The sequence below is a fragment of the Hypanus sabinus genome, chromosome 25, assembly GCF_030144855.1.
Source record: "Hypanus sabinus isolate sHypSab1 chromosome 25, sHypSab1.hap1, whole genome shotgun sequence".
NCBI classification, from domain to species: domain Eukaryota; kingdom Metazoa; phylum Chordata; class Chondrichthyes; order Myliobatiformes; family Dasyatidae; genus Hypanus; species Hypanus sabinus.
The window spans coordinates 7426659-7451970 of record NC_082730.1 but is presented as its reverse complement, the minus strand read 5'-3'; the positions used below and the strand labels follow the sequence as shown (position 1 = coordinate 7451970).

The 25312-nt window shown below is 51.1% G+C and overlaps 1 protein-coding gene across 1 annotated transcript in view; it reads right to left on the bottom strand.

The window, feature by feature from the left end:
• Positions 1–809: 809 nt before the first annotated feature.
• Positions 810–25312, bottom strand: part of guca1b (guanylate cyclase activator 1B) — a 34924-nt gene continuing 10421 nt past the window's right edge. Inside the window, exon 4 of the mRNA XM_059950643.1 lies at positions 810–1507. Coding sequence (XP_059806626.1) covers positions 1380–1507 — 128 coding nt within the window. The 3' untranslated portion in view covers positions 810–1379. The remainder of the gene's footprint in view (positions 1508–25312) is intronic.

Genomic DNA, 25312 nt, shown 5'->3' with positions numbered 1-25312 from the left:
ACATAGCGTATAGCATGAATAGCACATATGACAACGACAGCAGAGAAACATACAATCACAAAGAAAAAAACATATAGCCCAAGTCTCTGAGTGGCATGACCCGTTGTAGATTGATGGTAAGTTATCATTAAGCGAACACTGGAGGGCAGCACCGAGCAAACAACAGAGAGCAGCATTAAGGGAACACTAGAGGGCAGCACCGAGCAAACAACAGAGAGCAGCATTAAGCGAACGCTGGAGAGCAGCACCGAGCAAACAACAGAGAGCAGCATTAAGCGAACGCTGGAGAGCAGCACCGAGCAAACAACAGAGAGCAGCATTAAGCGAACGCTGGAGGGCAGCACCGAGCAAACAACAGAGAGCAGCATTAAGCGAACACTGGAGAGCAGCACCGAGCAAACAACAGAGAGCAGCATTAAGGGAACACTAGAGGGCAGCACCGAGCAAACAACAGAGAGCAGCATTAAGCGAATGCTGGAGAGCAGCACCGAGCAAACAACAGAGAGCAGCATTAAGCGAACACTGGAGAGCAGCACCGAGCAAACAACAGAGAGCAGCGTTAAGGGAACACTAGAGGGCAGCACCGAGCAAACAACAGAGAGCAGCATTAAGCGAACACTGGAGGGCAGCACCGAGCAAACAACAGAGAGCAGCGTTAAGCGAACACTGGAGGGCAGTACCGAGCAAACAACAGAGAGCAGCATCAAGCGAACACTGGAGGGCAGCACCGAGCAAACAACAAAGAGCAGCATTAAGCGAACACTGGAGGGCAGCACCGAGCAAACAACAGAGAGCAGCATTAAGCGAACACTGGAGGGCAGCACCGAGCAAACAACAGAGAGCAGCGTTAAGCGAACACTGGAGGGCAGCACCGAGCAAACAACAGAGAGCAGCGTTAAGCGAACACTGGAGGGCAGCACCGAGCAAACAACAGAGAGCAGCGTTAAGGGAACACTAGAGGGCAGCACCGAGCAAACAACAGAGAGCAGCATTAAGCGAACACTGGAGGGCAGCACCAAGCAAACAACAGAGAGCAGCGTTAAGCGAACACTGGAGGGCAGCACCGAGCAAACAACAGAGAGCAGCATTAAGCGAACACTGGAGGGCAGCACCGAGCAAATACCGGGGGTGCAGCACCAATGGGAAGGGCCAACCTCCCAAACCAGCAGGGATTCCAGTACCTCTGCTCTCTCCCGGCGTCCCTCTTCCTGGGCGGCTGAAACAGGTGACCCCGCAACACGAGGGCCTAGTTCTCGCCAATGGACGAGTGAACTGGACTTGCAGTATTCTATGCAACAAACTAACCTTTGCTTGTATTCTATACCCCTACATCTGAGTGCTTACAAATTTGTCACATCCTGCGGCATTTTACAGCACAGTTAGAACAAAGCACTTTTCCGTCTCTGCTCATTAATCCAACTGCCTGGGTTCACGTCCATCTGCAGCATCTTCATCACCCATTTATCCTTGCGAGCTCCATCGATAAACTCATCCAAAGACAGGTGGCCTGGAGAAAGGAAAGCATCACAATTGTCACATGAAGTCTGTTTGGCGGCTTGGGGCCAGTACTCACCAGAATTTGGAAGATTGAGGAGAGACCTCATTCAAACCTATTGAATGGTGAAAGGCCTTGATAAAGTAGAAGTAGGGAGGATGCTTCCTATGGTGGGAGAATCCAAGACTAGAGGACACAGTGTCAGAATAAAAGGGTGTCCTTTTAGAATAGAGATGGGGAGGAATTTCTTTAGCTAGTGAGTGGTGAATCTGTGGAATTCATTGCCACAAACAGCTGTGGAGGCCATGTCTTTGGGTTACTTAAGGCAGAGGTTGATAGGTTCTTGATTAGTCAGGGCATGAAGTAATACAGGGCAGGAAGATTTGGGGCTGAGAGGGAAAATGGATCAGCCATGATGAAATGGTGGAGCAGACTTGATGGGCCAAATGGCCTAATTCTGCTCCCATATCTTATGGTCTTAAGATAATCCAGCCTTACCAAAAAACATAGGAAACAGAATTAGGCCATTCGGCCCATTGAGCCATTCTATCATGGCTTACTTTCTCCCTCAATCCCATTCTCCTGCTTTCTCCCCATAACCTTTGACACCCTTACTAATCAAGGATCTGCTTTAAATCTACTCAATGGCATGACCTCCGCAGCCATCCATGACAATGAATTTCACAGATTCACCGCCCTCCAGCAAAAAACCTGCTCTCCATCTCTGTCCTAAAGGGATATCACACCATTCTGAAACTTGGGGGCTGTGGGATCACTCTGAACGCACTTCAGTGATGTCTCTGATCCTTAACTGTTGGTTTTGTGAAATGAAATCTGCCCAAATGTGCCATTTACATGGTTGAAATGATTCGAAGGTTCAAAGTAAATGTATTATCCACATACATACATGTCACAGTGAGATTCATTTTGTTTTATTTTCAGGAAAGTAAAGAAGTACAACAGAATTTATGAAAATCTATACGTACACAAGGACTGACCAATCTGAAAAAGAAGACAAATCACGCAAAAGTAAATAAATAATACTGAGACCGTGAGTTGTAGAGTCTTTGATATTGAGTCTGTCAGTTGTGAAATCATTTCAGAGTTGAGGTAGATGAGGATCTACGGTTTGTCCTATTTAGCAAAAATAAAAGGCTTTGTGTGTCGGGCCCTTCCTCGGAGAGTACTGCCGCCTTGCTGTTTCGTACGGGTGCCTGAAGATGTCCAGTGGAGAGCATTCTGACTGGCTGCACCACAGCCTGGTGTGCGCAGGGCTGCGAGGGGCTGTGGAAGCTTGTCGACTCAGCCAGCTCCATCACAGGCACAATCCTCCCTGCCGTCAACGACATCTTCACCAGGCAAAGGGGCACTGAGGACCTCACCACCAGGGACAAGCCCTCTTGTCATTACTACCATCGGGGAGGAGAGACAGAAGGTTGAAGGCACACACTTTATTTTACATGATGTTGTTGTTTTCCCTCGTTCTGCTGTGGAAGGATCAGAAGTGGAGAGAGTGAGCAATTTCAAGTTCCTGGGTGTCGATATCTCTCAGGATCTAACCTGGACCCAACACATTGATGCAGCTGTCAAGTCAGTGGCTATTTTTACTAGGAGCTTGAGGAGATTTGGTATGTCACCAAAAACTTGCAAATGTACCATGGAAAGCATTCTGACTGGCTGCATCACTGTCTGGTATGGTCGGGGGGGGGGGAGGGGAGGGGGCTACTGCACAGGATCAAAGTTATCTCCAAAGAGTTGTAAACTCAGTCAGCTCCATCGTGGGCACTATCTTCTGTAGTATCCAGGACACCTTCAACGAGTGATGCCTCAAAAAGGCAGCGTCCATCATTTAGGACCCCCACCACCCAGGGTGTACCCTCTTCTCATCAGGGAGGAGGTACAGGAGCCTGAAGGCACACACTCAGCGATTCAGGAACAGCTTCTTCCCCTCTGCCATCAGATTTCTGAAAGGACGTTGAACCCATGAATATTACCTTACTAATTTTTAACTTCTATTTTTACCCTGCTTAGTTAATTTGACTTACTGTAATTCACAGTTTTTGTCTGTATTATCATGTATTGTACCACTGCAGCAAAGTTAACCAATTCCACGGCATATGCCGGTGATATTAAACCTGATTCTGATTCTGTTCTCTCTGAACAGTATGCAGGAATGTATACATATGACAATAATAAACCAGTACTAATGTACACTCAGTGGCCACTTTATAAGGTATAGGAGGTACCTAATGAAGTAGACACTGAATGTACAGACATACAGCACTGAGTGTAAACCGCCAGTTCACCAGCGCCCGATCTCCCTGCACTTCTGCACTCCCAGCAGCAGGGGGAGCTTTGACACTTCAGGGCCACAGCTTGGTGAGATTTATAAAACTCAGATATTTTTTAAAAGCTCAATCTGTTTCTCTTTCTCTCAGAATTGGAGTTTGTAATTTTCCCAACAACTTTTACACTTGAGAGTTTAAAATACATTCCGCCCTCATTTCCTTTGGCAGGCTCTTGTATCAAACTGCTGATGCTGAAAGTCTGAATTAAAAACAGAAAACTGTAGAAACACTCAGCAGGTCAGGCAGAATCTGTGTGGAGAGAAACAGGAGTTAATGCTTCAGTTTTATGACCTGCCATCAGAAAGGTGCTGGTTAAAAAACAAGCCCTGCTCAACTTCCCCAGAGGCCCATGGCTCTGGCTGAAGGGGCCTTGATGTGCAGACTTCTGACCGACCCCCGCCTTCTCACAGTTGCCCACCAACACTTCCTTCTGGTACTTTTATTACTTAACCACTCTAGGTGGTAATTACAGTTGTCATCTACTATCATGTCTGAATCTGAATCAGGTTTATAATCACTGACAGATGTCATTAAAACTGTTGTTTTGCGGCAACAGTACACTGCAATGAAAGATACAATAATCTGCAAAGAGAAATATATCAAGAAATAACTAGCACAAAAAGAGAACAAAGTACTGAGGTTCTATTGATGGATTCATGGACTGTTCAGAAATCTGATGGCTGAGGAAAAGAAGCCGTTCCTGAATTATTGAGTGTGTGTCTTCAGGCTCCTGTATCTCCTTCCTGATGGAAGCAATGAGAAGCGGGTTTGTGCGGGGAGACAGGTCCTTTATGATGGATGCTGCCTTGTAAGACCCGGCCTTCTGAAAACGTCTTCGATTGTGGGGAAGCTAGTGCCCATGATAGGGCTGGCTGAGTTCACAACACTCAACTTTATCTGATCCTGTGCATTGGCACTTTCATCCCAGCTGGAGATGTAGCCAGCCAGAAATCTGATGGCAGCAGGAAGAAGCCATTCCTAAATCAAAAATAAGATGGTGGAGGGGAGAAGCTGTTCCTAAATCAGAAATTAGATGGTGGGTGGGGGGGAATCAGAAATCAGATGGTGGGTGGGGGGGAATCAGAAATCAGATGGTGGGAGGGAAGAAGCTGTTCCTAAATCAGAAATCAGTTGGGGGGGGGGAAGAAGCTGTTCCTAAATAAGAAATCAGATGGTGGGTGGAGGGGAAGAAGCTGTTCCTAAATCAGAAATCAGATGGTGGGGGGGGGGGAAGAAGCTGTTCCTAAATAAGAAATCAGATGGTGGGTGGAGGGGAAGAAGCTGTTCCTAAATAAGAAATCAGATGGTGGGGGGGGGGGGGGAAGAAGCTGTTCCTAAATCAGAAATCAGATGGTGGGGGGGGGGGGAAGAAGCTGTTCCTAAATCAGAAATCCGATGGTGGGTGGGGGGGAAGAAGCTGTTCCTGTTCTGCAGGACATCGGAGGAAACTGTAGCATCCAGGGAAAACCCACGTGGTCACGGGGAATATGCACACTCCACACAGACTGTGTCCGAGATCAATTTGGAACCTGGACCATGTTCGACCCTCACTTTGTTCAGCTGCCTTGTTTTGTCCACTCACATTAGACACCCTTTCAGCAGTGCCGCTACATCAGTCCCTCTACACCATCTTCTCCAGTCACCATCAGTCCCTCTACACCGTCTTCTCCAGTCACCATCAGTCCCTCTACACCGTATACTCCAGTCACCATCAGTCCCTCTGCACCGTCTTCTCCAGTCACCATCAGTCCCTCTACACCGTATACTCCAGTCACCATCAGTCCCTCTACACCGTCTTCTCCAGTTACCATCAGTCCCTCTACACCGTATACTCCAGTCACCATCAGTCCCTCTACACCATCTTCTCCAGTCACCATCAGTCCCTCTGCACCGTCTTCTCCAGTCACCATCAGTCCCTCTACACCGTATACTCCAGTCACCATCAGTCCATCTACACCATCTTCTCCAGTCACCATCAGTCCCTCAACACCATCTTCTCCAGTCACCATCAGTCCCTCTACACCGTATACTCCAGTCACCATCAGTCCCTCTGCACCGTATACTCCAGTCACCATCAGTCCCTCTACACCATCTTCTCCAGTCACCATCAGTCCCTCTACACCGTCTTCTCCAGTCACCATCAGTCCCTCTACACCATCTTCTCCAGTCACCATCAGTCCCTCTACACCATCTTCTCCAGTCACCATCAGTCCCTCTACACCGTATACTCCAGTCACCATCAGTCCCTCTACACCGTATACTCCAGTCACCATCAGTCCATCTACACCATCTTCTCCAGTCACCATCAGTCCCTCTACACCATCTTCTCCAGTCACCATCAGTCCCTCTACACCGTATACTCCAGTCACCATCAGTCCCTCTACACCGTATACTCCAGTCACCATCAGTCCCTCTGCACCATCTTCTCCAGTCACCATCAGTCCGTCTACACCGTATACTCCAGTCACCATCAGTCCATCTACACCATCTTCTCCAGTCACCATCAGTCCCTCTACACCATCTTCTCCAGTCACCATCAGTCCCTCTACACCGTATACTCCAGTCACCATCAGTCCCTCTACACCGTATACTCCAGTCACCATCAGTCCCTCTACACCGTATACTCCAGTCACCATCAGTCCCTCTACACCGTCTTCTCCAGTCACCATCAGTCCCTCTACACCGTCTTCTCCAGTCACCATCAGTCCCTCTACACCATCTTCTCCAGTCACCATCAGTCCCTCTACACCGTATACTCCAGTCACCATCAGTCCCTCTACACCGTATACTCCAGTCACCATCAGTCCATCTACACCATCTTCTCCAGTCACCATCAGTCCCTCTACACCATCTTCTCCAGTCACCATCAGTCCCTCTACACCGTATACTCCAGTCACCATCAGTCCCTCTACACCGTATACTCCAGTCACCATCAGTCCCTCTGCACCATCTTCTCCAGTCACCATCAGTCCGTCTACACCGTATACTCCAGTCACCATCAGTCCATCTACACCATCTTCTCCAGTCACCATCAGTCCCTCTACACCATCTTCTCCAGTCACCATCAGTCCCTCTACACCGTATACTCCAGTCACCATCAGTCCCTCTACACCGTATACTCCAGTCACCATCAGTCCCTCTACACCATCTTCTCCAGTCACCATCAGTCCCTCTACACCGTATACTCCAGTCACCATCAGTCCCTCTACACCGTATACTCCAGTCACCATCAGTCCCTCTACACCATCTTCTCCAGTCACCATCAGTCCCTCTACACCGTATACTCCAGTCACCATCAGTCCCTCTACACCGTATACTCCAGTCACCATCAGTCCCTCTACACCGTATACTCCAGTCACCATCAGTCCCTCTACACCGTATACTCCAGTCACCATCAGTCCCTCTACACCGTATACTCCAGTCACCATCAGTCCCTCTACACCGTATACTCCAGTTACCATCAGTCCCTCTGCACCGTATACTCCAGTCACCATCAGTCCATCTACACCATCTTCTCCAGTCACCATCAGTCCCTCTGCACCATCTTCTCCAGTCACCATCAGTCCCTCTACACCGTATACTCCAGTCACCATCAGTCCCTCTACACCGTATACTCCAGTCACCATCAGTCCCTCTACACCGTATACTCCAGTCACCATCAGTCCCTCTACACCGTACACTCCAGTCACCATCAGTCCCTCTACACCGTATACTCCAGTCACCATCAGTCCCTCTACACCGTATACTCCAGTCACCATCAGCCCCTCTGCACCGTATACTCCAGTCACCATCAGTCCCTCTGCACCATCTTCTCCAGTCACCATCAGTCCCTCTACACCATCTTCTCCAGTCACCATCAGTCCCTCTACACCGTATACTCCAGTCACCATCAGTCCCTCTGCACCGTATACTCCAGTCACCATCAGTCCCTCTACACCGTATACTCCAGTCACCATCAGTCCCTCTACACCGTATACTCCAGTTACCATCAGTCCCTCTACACCATCTTCTCCAGTCACCATCAGTCCCTCTACACTGTATACTCCAGTCACCATCAGTCCCTCTACACCATCTTCTCCAGTCACCATCAGTCCCTCTACACCGTATACTCCAGTCACCATCAGTCCCTCTGCACCGTATACTCCAGTCACCATCAGTCCCTCTACACCGTCTTCTCCAGTCACCATCAGTCCCTCTACACCGTCTTCTCCAGTCACCATCAGTCCATCTACACCATCTTCTCCAGTCACCATCAGTCCCTCTACACCGTCTTCTCCAGTCACCATCAGTCCCTCTACACCGTATACTCCAGTCACCATCAGTCCCTCTACACCGTATACTCCAGTCACCATCAGTCCATCTGCACCGTATACTCCAGTCACCATCAGTCCCTCTACACCATCTTCTCCAGTCACCATCAGTCCCTCTACACCATCTTCTCCAGTCACCATCAGTCCCTCTACACCATCTTCTCCAGTCACCATCAGTCCCTCTACACCGTATACTCCAGTCACCATCAGTCCCTCTACACCATCTTCTCCAGTCACCATCAGTCCCTCTACACCATCTTCTCCAGTTACCATCAGTCCCTCTGCACCGTCTTCTCCAGTTACCATCAGTCCCTCTGCACCGTATACTCCAGTCACCATCAGTCCCTCTACACCGTATACTCCAGTCACCATCAGTCCCTCTGCACCGTATACTCCAGTCACCATCAGTCCCTCTACACCATCTTCTCCAGTCACCATCAGTCCCTCTACACCATCTTCTCCAGTCACCATCAGTCCCTCTACACCATCTTCTCCAGTCACCATCAGTCCCTCTGCACCGTCTTCTCCAGTTACCATCAGTCCCTCTGCACCGTATACTCCAGTCACCATCAGTCCCTCTACACCGTATACTCCAGTCACCATCAGTCCCTCTACACCGTATACTCCAGTCACCATCAGTCCCTCTACACAAACTTCTCCAGTCACCATCAGTCCCTCTACACCGTATACTCCAGTCACCATCAGTCCCTCTACACCGTATACTCCAGTCACCATCAGTCCCTCTACACCGTATACTCCAGTCACCATCAGTCCCTCTGCACCGTATACTCCAGTCACCATCAGTCCCTCTACACCGTATACTCCAGTCACCATCAGTCCCTCTACACCGTATACTCCAGTCACCATCAGTCCCTCTGCACCGTCTTCTCCAGTCACCATCAGTCCCTCTGCACCGTATACTCCAGTCACCATCAGTCCCTCTGCACCGTATACTCCAGTCACCATCAGTCCCTCTACACCATCTTCTCCAGTCACCATCAGTCCCTCTACACCATCTTCTCCAGTCACCATCAGTCCCTCTACACCGTATACTCCAGTCACCATCTGTCCCTCTACACCGTATACTCCAGTCACCATCAGTCCCTCTGCACCGTCTTCTCCAGTCACCATCAGTCCCTCTACACCGTATACTCCAGTTACCATCAGTCCCTCTGCACCGTCTTCTCCAGTTACCATCAGTCCCTCTACACCATCTTCTCCAGTCACCATCAGTCCCTCTACACCATATACTCCAGTCACCATCAGTCCCTCTACACCGTATACTCCAGTCACCATCAGTCCCTCTACACCATCTTCTCCAGTCACCGTCAGTCCCTCTGCACCGTATACTCCAGTCACCATCAGTCCCTCTACACCATCTTCTCCAGTCACCATCAGTCCCTCTACACCATCTTCTCCAGTCACCATCAGTCCCTCTACACCATCTTCTCCAGTCACCATCAGTCCCTCTACACCGTATACTCCAGTCACCATCAGTCCCTCTACACCATCTTCTCCAGTCACCATCAGTCCCTCTACACCATCTTCTCCAGTTACCATCAGTCCCTCTGCACCGTCTTCTCCAGTTACCATCAGTCCCTCTGCACCGTATACTCCAGTCACCATCAGTCCCTCTACACCGTATACTCCAGTCACCATCAGTCCCTCTGCACCGTCTTCTCCAGTCACCATCAGTCCCTCTGCACCGTATACTCCAGTCACCATCAGTCCCTCTGCACCGTATACTCCAGTCACCATCAGTCCCTCTACACCATCTTCTCCAGTCACCATCAGTCCCTCTACACCATCTTCTCCAGTCACCATCAGTCCCTCTACACCGTATACTCCAGTCACCATCAGTCCCTCTACACCGTATACTCCAGTCACCATCAGTCCCTCTGCACCGTCTTCTCCAGTCACCATCAGTCCCTCTACACCGTATACTCCAGTTACCATCAGTCCCTCTGCACCGTCTTCTCCAGTTACCATCAGTCCCTCTACACCATCTTCTCCAGTCACCATCAGTCCCTCTACACCATATACTCCAGTCACCATCAGTCCCTCTACACCGTATACTCCAGTCACCATCAGTCCCTCTACACCATCTTCTCCAGTCACCGTCAGTCCCTCTGCACCGTATACTCCAGTCACCATCAGTCCCTCTACACCATCTTCTCCAGTCACCATCAGTCCCTCTACACCATCTTCTCCAGTCACCATCAGTCCCTCTACACCATCTTCTCCAGTCACCATCAGTCCCTCTACACCGTATACTCCAGTCACCATCAGTCCCTCTACACCATCTTCTCCAGTCACCATCAGTCCCTCTACACCATCTTCTCCAGTTACCATCAGTCCCTCTGCACCGTCTTCTCCAGTTACCATCAGTCCCTCTGCACCGTATACTCCAGTCACCATCAGTCCCTCTACACCGTATACTCCAGTCACCATCAGTCCCTCTGCACCGTATACTCCAGTCACCATCAGTCCCTCTACACCATCTTCTCCAGTCACCATCAGTCCCTCTACACCATCTTCTCCAGTCACCATCAGTCCCTCTACACCATCTTCTCCAGTCACCATCAGTCCCTCTGCACCGTCTTCTCCAGTTACCATCAGTCCCTCTGCACCGTATACTCCAGTCACCATCAGTCCCTCTACACCGTATACTCCAGTCACCATCAGTCCCTCTACACCGTATACTCCAGTCACCATCAGTCCCTCTACACAAACTTCTCCAGTCACCATCAGTCCCTCTACACCGTATACTCCAGTCACCATCAGTCCCTCTACACCGTATACTCCAGTCACCATCAGTCCCTCTACACCGTATACTCCAGTCACCATCAGTCCCTCTGCACCGTATACTCCAGTCACCATCAGTCCCTCTACACCGTATACTCCAGTCACCATCAGTCCCTCTACACCGTATACTCCAGTCACCATCAGTCCCTCTGCACCGTCTTCTCCAGTCACCATCAGTCCCTCTGCACCGTATACTCCAGTCACCATCAGTCCCTCTGCACCGTATACTCCAGTCACCATCAGTCCCTCTACACCATCTTCTCCAGTCACCATCAGTCCCTCTACACCATCTTCTCCAGTCACCATCAGTCCCTCTACACCGTATACTCCAGTCACCATCAGTCCCTCTACACCGTATACTCCAGTCACCATCAGTCCCTCTGCACCGTCTTCTCCAGTCACCATCAGTCCCTCTACACCGTATACTCCAGTCACCATCAGTCCCTCTGCACCGTCTTCTCCAGTTACCATCAGTCCCTCTACACCATCTTCTCCAGTCACCATCAGTCCCTCTACACCATATACTCCAGTCACCATCAGTCCCTCTACACCGTATACTCCAGTCACCATCAGTCCCTCTACACCATCTTCTCCAGTCACCGTCAGTCCCTCTGCACCGTATACTCCAGTCACCATCAGTCCCTCTACACCGTATACTCCAGTCACCATCAGTCCCTCTACACCGTATACTCCAGTCACCATCAGTCCCTCTACACCGTATACTCCAGTCACCATCAGTCCCTCTACACCGTATACTCCAGTCACCATCAGTCCCTCTACACCGTCTTCTCCAGTCACCATCAGTCCCTCTACACCGTATACTCCAGTCACCATCAGTCCCTCTACACCGTCTTCTCCAGTCACCATCAGTCCCTCTACACCGTATACTCCAGTCACCATCAGTCCCTCTACACCGTATACTCCAGTCACCATCAGTCCCTCTACACCGTATACTCCAGTCACCATCAGTCCCTCTGCACCATGTTCTCCAGTCACCATCAGTCCCTCTACACCATCTTCTCCAGTCACCATCAGTCCCTCTACACCGTCTTCTCCAGTCACCATCAGTCCATCTACACCGTATACTCCAGTCACCATCAGTCCCTCTACACCGTATACTCCAGTCACCATCAGTCCCTCTGCACCGTCTTCTCCAGTCACCATCAGTCCCTCTACACCGTCTTCTCCAGTCACCATCAGTCCATCTACACCGTATACTCCAGTCACCATCAGTCCCTCTGCACCGTCTTCACCAGTCACCATCAGTCCCTCTACACCGTCTTCTCCAGTCACCATCAGTCCCTCTTCACCATCTTCTCCAGTCACCATCAGTCCCTCTACACCGTATACTCCAGTCACCATCAGTCCCTCTGCACCATCTTCTCCAGTCACCATCAGTCCCTCTACACCGTATACTCCAGTCACCATCAGTCCCTCTACACCATCTTCTCCAGTCACCATCAGTCCCTCTACACCGTATACTCCAGTCACCATCAGTCCCTCTACACCGTCTTCTCCAGTCACCATCAGTCCCTCTACACCGTATACTCCAGTTACCATCAGTCCCTCTACACCGTCTTCTGCAGTCACCATCAGTCCCTCTACACCGTCTTCTCCAGTCACCATCAGTCCCTCTACACCATCTTCTCCAGTCACCATCAGTCCCTCTACACCGTATACTCCAGTCACCATCAGTCCCTCTGCACCGTATACTCCAGTCACCATCAGTCCCTCTACACCGTATACTCCAGTCACCATCAGTCCCTCTACACCGTATACTCCAGTCACCATCAGTCCCTCTACTCCGTATACTCCAGTCACCATCAGTCCCTCTACACCGTCTTCTCCAGTCACCATCAGTCCCTCTACACCATCTTCTCCAGTCACCATCAGTCCCTCTACACCATCTTCTCCAGTCACCATCAGTCCCTCTACACCGTATACTCCAGTCACCATCAGTCCCTCTACACCGTATACTCCAGTCACCATCAGTCCATCTACACCATCTTCTCCAGTCACCATCAGTCCCTCTACACCATCTTCTCCAGTCACCATCAGTCCCTCTACACCGTATACTCCAGTCACCATCAGTCCCTCTACACCGTATACTCCAGTCACCATCAGTCCCTCTGCACCATCTTCTCCAGTCACCATCAGTCCGTCTACACCGTATACTCCAGTCACCATCAGTCCATCTACACCATCTTCTCCAGTCACCATCAGTCCCTCTACACCATCTTCTCCAGTCACCATCAGTCCCTCTACACCGTATACTCCAGTCACCATCAGTCCCTCTACACCGTATACTCCAGTCACCATCTGTACACCATCTTCTCCAGTCACCATCAGTCCCTCTACACCGTATACTCCAGTCACCATCAGTCCCTCTACACCGTATACTCCAGTCACCATCAGTCCCTCTACACCATCTTCTCCAGTCACCATCAGTCCCTCTACACCGTATACTCCAGTCACCATCAGTCCCTCTACACCGTATACTCCAGTCACCATCAGTCCCTCTACACCGTATACTCCAGTCACCATCAGTCCCTCTACACCGTATACTCCAGTCACCATCAGTCCCTCTACACCGTATACTCCAGTCACCATCAGTCCCTCTACACCGTATACTCCAGTTACCATCAGTCCCTCTGCACCGTATACTCCAGTCACCATCAGTCCATCTACACCATCTTCTCCAGTCACCATCAGTCCCTCTGCACCATCTTTTCCAGTCACCATCAGTCCCTCTACACCGTATACTCCAGTCACCATCAGTCCCTCTACACCGTATACTCCAGTCACCATCAGTCCCTCTACACCGTACACTCCAGTCACCATCAGTCCCTCTACACCGTATACTCCAGTCACCATCAGTCCCTCTACACCGTATACTCCAGTCACCATCAGCCCCTCTGCACCGTATACTCCAGTCACCATCAGTCCCTCTGCACCATCTTCTCCAGTCACCATCAGTCCCTCTACACCATCTTCTCCAGTCACCATCAGTCCCTCTACACCGTATACTCCAGTCACCATCAGTCCCTCTGCACCTTATACTCCAGTCACCATCAGTCCCTCTACACCGTATACTCCAGTCACCATCAGTCCCTCTACACCGTATACTCCAGTTACCATCAGTCCCTCTACACCATCTTTTCCAGTCACCATCAGTCCCTCTACACCGTATACTCCAGTCACCATCAGTCCCTCTACACCATCTTCTCCAGTCACCATCAGTCCCTCTACACCGTATACTCCAGTCACCATCAGTCCCTCTGCACCGTATACTCCAGTCACCATCAGTCCCTCTACACCGTCTTCTCCAGTCACCATCAGTCCCTCTACACCGTCTTCTCCAGTCACCATCAGTCCATCTACACCATCTTCTCCAGTCACCATCAGTCCCTCTACACCGTCTTCTCCAGTCACCATCAGTCCCTCTACACCGTATACTCCAGTCACCATCAGTCCCTCTACACCGTATACTCCAGTCACCATCAGTCCATCTGCACCGTATACTCCAGTCACCATCAGTCCCTCTACACCATCTTCTCCAGTCACCATCAGTCCCTCTACACCATCTTCTCCAGTCACCATCAGTCCCTCTACACCATCTTCTCCAGTCACCATCAGTCCCTCTACACCGTATACTCCAGTCACCATCAGTCCCTCTACACCATCTTCTCCAGTCACCATCAGTCCCTCTACACCATCTTCTCCAGTTACCATCAGTCCCTCTGCACCGTCTTCTCCAGTTACCATCAGTCCCTCTGCACCGTATACTCCAGTCACCATCAGTCCCTCTACACCGTATACTCCAGTCACCATCAGTCCCTCTGCACCGTATACTCCAGTCACCATCAGTCCCTCTACACCATCTTCTCCAGTCACCATCAGTCCCTCTACACCATCTTCTCCAGTCACCATCAGTCCCTCTACACCATCTTCTCCAGTCACCTTCAGTCCCTCTGCACCGTCTTCTCCAGTTACCATCAGTCCCTCTGCACCGTATACTCCAGTCACCATCAGTCCCTCTACACCGTATACTCCAGTCACCATCAGTCCCTCTACACCATCTTCTCCAGTCACCATCAGTCCCTCTACACCGTATACTCCAGTCACCATCAGTCCCTCTACACCGTATACTCCAGTCACCATCAGTCCCTCTACACCGTATACTCCAGTCACCATCAGTCCCTCTACACCGTATACTCCAGTCACCATCAGTCCCTCTGCACCGTATACTCCAGTCACCATCAGTCCCTCTACACCGTATACTCCAGTCACCATCAGTCCCTCTACACCGTATACTCCAGTCACCATCAGTCCCTCTGCACCGTCTTCTCCAGTCACCATCAGTCCCTCTGCACCGTATACTCCAGTCACCATCAGTCCCTCTGCACCGTATACTCCAGTCACCATCAGTCCCTCTACACCATCTTCTCCAGTCACCATCAGTCCCTCTACACCATCTTCTCCAGTCACCATCAGTCCCTCTACACCGTATACTCCAGTCACCATCAGTCCCTCTACACCGTATACTCCAGTCACCATCAGTCCCTCTGCACCGTCTTCTCCAGTCACCATCAGTCCCTCTACACCATCTTCTCCAGTCACCATCAGTCCCTCTGCACCGTCTTCTCCAGTTACCATCAGTCCCTCTACACCATCTTCTCCAGTCACCATCAGTCCCTCTACACCATATACTCCAGTCACCATCAGTCCCTCTACACCGTATACTCCAGTCACCATCAGTCCCTCTACACCAACTTCTCCAGTCACCGTCAGTCCCTCTGCACCGTATACTCCAGTCACCATCAGTCCCTCTACACCGTATACTCCAGTCACCATCAGTCCCTCTACACCGTATACTCCAGTCACCATCAGTCCCTCTACACCGTATACTCCAGTCACCATCAGTCCCTCTACACCGTATACTCCAGTCACCATCAGTCCCTCTACACCGTCTTCTCCAGTCACCATCAGTCCCTCTACACCGTATACTCCAGTCACCATCAGTCCCTCTACACCGTCTTCTCCAGTCACCATCAGTCCCTCTACACCGTATACTCCAGTCACCATCAGTCCCTCTACACCGTATACTCCAGTCACCATCAGTCCCTCTACACCGTATACTCCAGTCACCATCAGTCCCTCTACACCATCTTCTCCAGTCACCATCAGTCCCTCTACACCGTATACTCCAGTCACCATCAGTTCCTCTGCACCATCTTCTCCAGTCACCATCAGTCCCTCTACACCATCTTCTCCAGTCACCATCAGTCCCTCTACACCGTCTTCTCCAGTCACCATCAGTCCATCTACACCGTATACTCCAGTCACCATCAGTCCCTCTACACCGTATACTCCAGTCACCATCAGTCCCTCTGCACCGTCTTCTCCAGTCACCATCAGTCCCTCTACACCGTCTTCTCCAGTCACCATCAGTCCATCTACACCGTATACTCCAGTCACCATCAGTCCCTCTGCACCGTCTTCACCAGTCACCATCAGTCCCTCTACACCGTCTTCTCCAGTCACCATCAGTCCCTCTTCACCATCTTCTCCAGTCACCATCAGTCCCTCTACACCGTATACTCCAGTCACCATCAGTCCCTCTGCACCATCTTCTCCAGTCACCATCAGTCCCTCTACACCGTATACTCCAGTCACCATCAGTCCCTCTACACCATCTTCTCCAGTCACCATCAGTCCCTCTACACCGTATACTCCAGTCACCATCAGTCCCTCTACACCGTATACTCCAGTCACCATCAGTCCCTCTACACCGTCTTCTCCAGTCACCATCAGTCCCTCTACACCGTATACTCCAGTTACCATCAGTCCCTCTACACCGTCTTCTCCAGTCACCATCAGTCCCTCTACACCGTCTTCTCCAGTCACCATCAGTCCCTCTACACCGTATACTCCAGTCACCATCAGTCCCTCTGCACCGTATACTCCAGTCACCATCAGTCCCTCTACACCATCTTCTCCAGTCACCATCAGTCCCTCTACACCGTATACTCCAGTCACCATCAGTCCCTCTACACCATCTTCTCCAGTCACCATCAGTCCCTCTACACCATCTTCTCCAGTCACCATCAGTCCCTCTACACCGTATACTCCAGTCACCATCAGTCCCTCTACACCGTATACTCCAGTCACCATCAGTCCCTCTACACAATCTTCTCCAGTCACCATCAGTCCCTCTACACCGTATACTCCAGTCACCATCAGTCCCTCTACACCATCTTCTCCAGTCACCATCAGTCCCTCTACACCATCTTCTCCAGTCACCATCAGTCCATCTACACCATCTTCTCCAGTCACCATCAGTCCCTCTACACCGTCTTCTCCAGTCACCATCAGTCCCTCTACACCGTATACTCCAGTCACCATCAGTCCCTCTACACCATCTTCTCCAGTCACCATCAGTCCCTCTACACCGTCTTCTCCAGTCACCATCAGTCCCTCTACACCGTCTTCTCCAGTCACCATCAGTCCCTCTACACCGTATACTCCAGTCACCATCAGTCCCCCTACACCGTATACTCCAGTCACCATCAGTCCCTCTACACCATCTTCTCCAGTCACCATCAGTCCCTCTACACCATCTTCTCCAGTCACCATCAGTCCCTCTACACAATCTTCTCCAGTCACCATCAGTCCCTCTACACCATCTTCTCCAGTCACCATCAGTCCCTCTACACCGTCTTCTCCAGTCACCATCAGTCCCTCTACACCGTATACTCCAGTCACCATCAGTCCCTCTACACCGTATACTCCAGTCACCATCAGTCCCTCTACACCATCTTCTCCAGTCACCATCAGTCCCTCTACACCATCTTCTCCAGTCACCATCAGTCCCTCTACACCATCTTCTCCAGTCACCATCAGTCCCTCTACACCGTATACTCCAGTCACCATCAGTCCCTCTACACCGTATACTCCAGTCACCATCAGTCCCTCTACACCATCTTCTCCAGTCACCATCAGTCCGTCTACACCGTATACTCCAGTCACCATCAGTCCCTCTACACCATCTTCTCCAGTCACCATCAGTCCCTCTACACCATCTTCTCCAGTCACCATCAGTCCCTCTACACCGTATACTCCAGTCACCATCAGTCCCTCTACACCGTATACTCCAGTCACCATCAGTCCCTCTACACCATCTTCTCCAGTCACCATCAGTCCCTCTGCACCATCTTCTCCAGTCACCATCAGTCCCTCTACACCATCTTCTCCAGTCACCATCAGTCCCTCTACACCATCTTCTCCAGTCACCATCAGTCCCTCTACACCGTCTTCTCCAGTCACCATCAGTCCCTCTACACCGTCTTCTCCAGTCACCATCAGTCCCTCTACACCGTCTTCTCCAGTCACCATCAGTCCCTCTACACCATCTTCTCCAGTCACCATCAGTCCCTCTACACCGTATACTCCAGTCACCATCAGTCCCTCTACACCATATACTCCAGTCACCATCAGTCCCTCTACACCGTCTTCTCCAGTCACCATCAGTCCCTCTACACCGTATACTCCAGTCACCATCAGTCCCTCTGCACCATCTTCTCCAGTCTCCATCAGTCCCTCTACACCGTATACTCCAGTCACCATCAGTCCCTCTACACCATCTTCTCCAGTCACCATCAGTCCCTCTACACCGTATACTCCAGTCACCATCAGTCCCTCTACACCATCTTCTCCAGTCACCATCAGTCCCTCTACACCGTATACTCCAGTCACCATCAGTCCCTCTGCACCGTATACTCCAGTCACCATCAGTCCCTCTACACCATCTTCTCCAGTCACCATCAGTCCCTCTACACCATCTTCTCCAGTCACCATCAGTCCCTCTACACCGTATACTCCTGTCACCATCAGTCCCTCTACACCGTATACTCCAGTCACCATCAGTCCCTCTGCACCGTCTTCTCCAGTCACCATCAGTCCCTCTACACCATCTTCTCCAGTCACCATCAGTCCCTCTGCACCGTCTTCTCCAGTTACCATCAGTCCCTCTACACCATCTTCTCCAGTCACCATCAGTCCCTCTACACCATATACTCCAGTCACCATCAGTCCCTCTACACCGTATACTCCAGTCACCATCAGTCCCTCTACACCATCTTCTCCAGTCACCGTCAGTCCCTCTGCACCGTATACTCCAGTCACCATCAGTCCCTCTACACCGTATACTCCAGTCACCATCAGTCCCTCTACACCGTATACTCCAGTCACCATCAGTCCCTCTACACCGTATACTCCAGTCACCATCAGTCCCTCTACACCGTATACTCCAGTCACCATCAGTCCCTCTACACCGTCTTCTCCAGTCACCATCAGTCCCTCTACACCGTATACTCCAGTCACCATCAGTCCCTCTACACCGTCTTCTCCAGTCACCATCAGTCCCTCTACACCGTATACTCCAGTCACCATCAGTCCCTCTACACCGTATACTCCAGTCACCATCAGTCCCTCTACACCGTATACTCCAGTCACCATCAGTCCCTCTACACCATCTTCTCCAGTCACCATCAGTCCCTCTACACCGTATACTCCAGTCACCATCAGTCCCTCTGCACCATCTTCTCCAGTCACCATCAGTCCCTCTACACCATCTTCTCCAGTCACCATCAGTCCCTCTACACCGTCTTCTCCAGTCACCATCAGTCCATCTACACCGTATACTCCAGTCACCATCAGTCCCTCTACACCGTATACTCCAGTCACCATCAGTCCCTCTGCACCGTCTTCTCCAGTCACCATCAGTCCCTCTACACCGTCTTCTCCAGTCACCATCAGTCCATCTACACCGTATACTCCAGTCACCATCAGTCCCTCTGCACCGTCTTCACCAGTCACCATCAGTCCCTCTACACCGTCTTCTCCAGTCACCATCAGTCCCTCTTCACCATCTTCTCCAGTCACCATCAGTCCCTCTACACCGTATACTCCAGTCACCATCAGTCCCTCTGCACCATCTTCTCCAGTCACCATCAGTCCCTCTACACCGTATACTCCAGTCACCATCAGTCCCTCTACACCATCTTCTCCAGTCACCATCAGTCCCTCTACACCGTATACTCCAGTCACCATCAGTCCCTCTACACCGTATACTCCAGTCACCATCAGTCCCTCTACACCGTCTTCTCCAGTCACCATCAGTCCCTCTACACCGTATACTCCAGTTACCATCAGTCCCTCTACACCGTCTTCTCCAGTCACCATCAGTCCCTCTACACCGTCTTCTCCAGTCACCATCAGTCCCTCTACACCGTATACTCCAGTCACCATCAGTCCCTCTGCACCGTATACTCCAGTCACCATCAGTCCCTCTACACCATCTTCTCCAGTCACCATCAGTCCCTCTACACCGTATACTCCAGTCACCATCAGTCCCTCTACACCATCTTCTCCAGTCACCATCAGTCCCTCTACACCATCTTCTCCAGTCACCATCAGTCCCTCTACACCGTATACTCCAGTCACCATCAGTCCCTCTACACCGTATACTCCGGTCACCATCAGTCCCTCTACACAATCTTCTCCAGTCACCATCAGTCCCTCTACACCGTATACTCCAGTCACCATCAGTCCCTCTACACCATCTTCTCCAGTCACCATCAGTCCCTCTACACCATCTTCTCCAGTCACCATCAGTCCATCTACACCATCTTCTCCAGTCACCATCAGTCCCTCTACACCGTCTTCTCCAGTCACCATCAGTCCCTCTACACCGTATACTCCAGTCACCATCAGTCCCTCTACACCGTATACTCCAGTCACCATCAGTCCCTCTACACCATCTTCTCCAGTCACCATCAGTCCCTCTACACCGTCTTCTCCAGTCACCATCAGTCCCTCTACACCGTATACTCCAGTCACCATCAGTCCCTCTACACCGTATACTCCAGTCACCATCAGTCCCTCTACACCGTATACTCCAGTCACCATCAGTCCCTCTACACCATCTTCTCCAGTCACCATCAGTCCCTCTACACCATCTTCTCCAGTCACCATCAGTCCCTCTACACAATCTTCTCCAGTCACCATCAGTCCCTCTACACCATCTTCTCCAGTCACCATCAGTCCCTCTACACCGTCTTCTCCAGTCACCATCAGTCCCTCTACACCGTATACTCCAGTCACCATCAGTCCCTCTACACCGTATACTCCAGTCACCATCAGTCCCTCTACACCATCTTCTCCAGTCACCATCAGTCCCTCTACACCATCTTCTCCAGTCACCATCAGTCCCTCTACACCATCTTCTCCAGTCACCATCAGTCCCTCTACACCGTATACTCCAGTCACCATCAGTCCCTCTACACCGTATACTCCAGTCACCATCAGTCCCTCTACACCATCTTCTCCAGTCACCATCAGTCCGTCTACACCGTATACTCCAGTCACCATCAGTCCCTCTACACCATCTTCTCCAGTCACCATCAGTCCCTCTACACCATCTTCTCCAGTCACCATCAGTCCCTCTACACCGTATACTCCAGTCACCATCAGTCCCTCTACACCGTATACTCCAGTCACCATCAGTCCCTCTACACCATCTTCTCCAGTCACCATCAGTCCCTCTGCACCATCTTCTCCAGTCACCATCAGTCCCTCTACACCATCTTCTCCAGTCACCATCAGTCCCTCTACACCATCTTCTCCAGTCACCATCAGTCCCTCTACACCGTCTTCTCCAGTCACCATCAGTCCCTCTACACCGTCTTCTCCAGTCACCATCAGTCCCTCTACACCGTCTTCTCCAGTCACCATCAGTCCCTCTACACCATCTTCTCCAGTCACCATCAGTCCCTCTACACCGTATACTCCAGTCACCATCAGTCCCTCTACACCATATACTCCAGTCACCATCAGTCCCTCTACACCGTCTTCTCCAGTCACCATCAGTCCCTCTACACCGTATACTCCAGTCACCATCAGTCCCTCTGCACCATCTTCTCCAGTCACCATCAGTCCCTCTACACCGTATACTCCAGTCACCATCAGTCCCTCTACACCATCTTCTCCAGTCACCATCAGTCCCTCTACACCGTATACTCCAGTCACCATCAGTCCCTCTACACCATCTTCTCCAGTCACCATCAGTCCCTCTACACCGTCTTCTCCAGTCACCATCAGTCCCTCTACACCGTATACTCCAGTCACCATCAGTCCCTCTGCACCATCTTCTCCAGTCACCATCAGTCCCTCTACACCGTCTTCTCCAGTCACCATCAGTCCCTCTGCACCGTATACTCCAGTCACCATCAGTCCCTCTACACCGTCTTCTCCAGTCACCATCAGTCCCTCTACACCGTATACTCCAGTCACCATCAGTCCCTCTACACCATCTTCTCCAGTCACCATCAGTCCCTCTGCACCGTATACTGCAGTCACCATCAGTCCCTCTGCACCGTCTTCTCCAGTCACCATCAGTCCCTCTGCACCGTATACTCCAGTCACCATCAGTCCCTCTACACCGTATACTCCAGTCACCATCAGTCCCTCTGCACCGTATACTCCAGTCACCATCAGTCCCTCTACACCGTATACTCCAGTCACCATCAGTCCCTCTACACCATCTTCTCCAGTCACCATCAGTCCCTCTACACCATCTTCTCCAGTCACCATCAGTCCCTCTACACCATCTTCTCCAGTCACCATCAGTCCCTCTACACCGTATACTCCAGTCACCATCAGTCCCTCTACACCGTATACTCCAGTCACCATCAGTCCCTCTACACCATCTTCTCCAGTCACCATCAGTCCGTCTACACCGTATACTCCAGTCACCATCAGTCCCTCTACACCATCTTCTCCAGTCACCATCAGTCCCTCTACACCATCTTCTCCAGTCACCATCAGTCCCTCTACACCGTATACTCCAGTCACCATCAGTCCCTCTACACCGTATACTCCAGTCACCATCAGTCCCTCTACACCATCTTCTCCAGTCACCATCAGTCCCTCTGCACCATCTTCTCCAGTCACCATCAGTCCCTCTACACCATCTTCTCCAGTCACCATCAGTCCCTCTACACCATCTTCTCCAGTCACCATCAGTCCCTCTACACCGTCTTCTCCAGTCACCATCAGTCCCTCTACACCGTCTTCTCCAGTCACCATCAGTCCCTCTACACCGTCTTCTCCAGTCACCATCAGTCCCTCTACACCATCTTCTCCAGTCACCATCAGTCCCTCTACACCGTATACTCCAGTCACCATCAGTCCCTCTACACCATATACTCCAGTCACCATCAGTCCCTCTACACCGTCTTCTCCAGACACCATCAGTCCCTCTACACCGTATACTCCAGTCACCATCAGTCCCTCTGCACCATCTTCTCCAGTCACCATCAGTCCCTCTACACCGTATACTCCAGTCACCATCAGTCCCTCTACACCATCTTCTCCAGTCACCATCAGTCCCTCTACACCGTATACTCCAGTCACCATCAGTCCCTCTACACCATCTTCTCCAGTCACCATCAGTCCCTCTACACCGTCTTCTCCAGTCACCATCAGTCCCTCTACACCGTATACTCCAGTCACCATCAGTCCCTCTGCACCATCTTCTCCAGTCACCATCAGTCCCTCTACACCGTCTTCTCCAGTCACCATCGGTCCCTCTGCACCGTATACTCCAGTCACCATCAGTCCCTCTACACCGTCTTCTCCAGTCACCATCAGTCCCTCTACACCGTATACTCCAGTCACCATCAGTCCCTCTACACCATCTTCTCCAGTCACCATCAGTCCCTCTGCACCGTATACTCCAGTCACCATCAGTCCCTCTGCACCGTCTTCTCCAGTCACCATCAGTCCCTCTGCACCGTATACTCCAGTCACCATCAGTCCCTCTACACCGTATACTCCAGTCACCATCAGTCCCTCTGCACCGTATACTCCAGTCACCATCAGTCCCTCTACACCGTATACTCCAGTCACCATCAGTCCCTCTACACCATCTTCTCCAGTCACCTTCAGTCCCTCTACACCGTCTTCTCCTGTCACCATCAGTCCCTCTACACCGTATACTCCAGTCACCATCAGTCCCTCTACACCATCTTCTCCAGTCACCATCAGTCCCTCTACACCTTATACTCCAGTTACCATCAGTCCATCTACACCGTATACTCCAGTCACCATCAGTCCCTCTACACCGTATACTCCAGTCACCATCAGTCCATCTACACCGTATACTCCAGTCACCATCAGTCCCTCTACACCATCTTCTCCAGTCACCATCAGTCCCTCTACACCGTCTTCTCCAGTCACCATCAGTCCCTCTACACCGTATACTCCAGTCACCATCAGTCCCTCTACACCGTATACTCCAGTCACCATCAGTCCCTCTACACCATCTTCTCCAGTCACCATCAGTCCCTCTGCACCGTCTTCTCCAGTCACCATCAGTCCCTCTACACCATCTTCTCCAGTCACCATCAGTCCCTCTGCACCGTATACTCCAGTCACCATCAGTCCCTCTACACCATCTTCTCCAGTCACCATCAGTCCCTCTACACCGTATACTCCAGTCACCATCAGTCCCTCTACACCGTATACTCCAGTCACCATCAGTCCATCTACACCATCTTCTCCAGTCACCATCAGTCCCTCTACACCATCTTCTCCAGTCACCATCAGTCCCTCTACACCGTATACTCCAGTCACCATCAGTCCCTCTACACCGTATACTCCAGTCACCATCAGTCCCTCTGCACCATCTTCTCCAGTCACCATCAGTCCGTCTACACCGTATACTCCAGTCACCATCAGTCCATCTACACCATCTTCTCCAGTCACCATCAGTCCCTCTACACCATCTTCTCCAGTCACCATCAGTCCCTCTACACCGTATACTCCAGTCACCATCAGTCCCTCTACACCGTATACTCCAGTCACCATCAGTCCCTCTACACCGTCTTCTCCAGTCACCATCAGTCCCTCTACACCATCTTCTCCAGTCACCATCAGTCCCTCTACACCATCTTCTCCAGTCACCATCAGTCCCTCTACACCGTATACTCCAGTCACCATCAGTCCCTCTACACCGTATACTCCAGTCACCATCAGTCCATCTACACCATCTTCTCCAGTCACCATCAGTCCCTCTACACCTTCTCCAGTCACCATCAGTCCCTCTACACCGTATACTCCAGTCACCATCAGTCCCTCTACACCGTATACTCCAGTCACCATCAGTCCCTCTGCACCATCTTCTCCAGTCACCATCAGTCCGTCTACACCGTATACTCCAGTCACCATCAGTCCATCTACACCATCTTCTCCAGTCACCATCAGTCCCTCTACACCATCTTCTCCAGTCACCA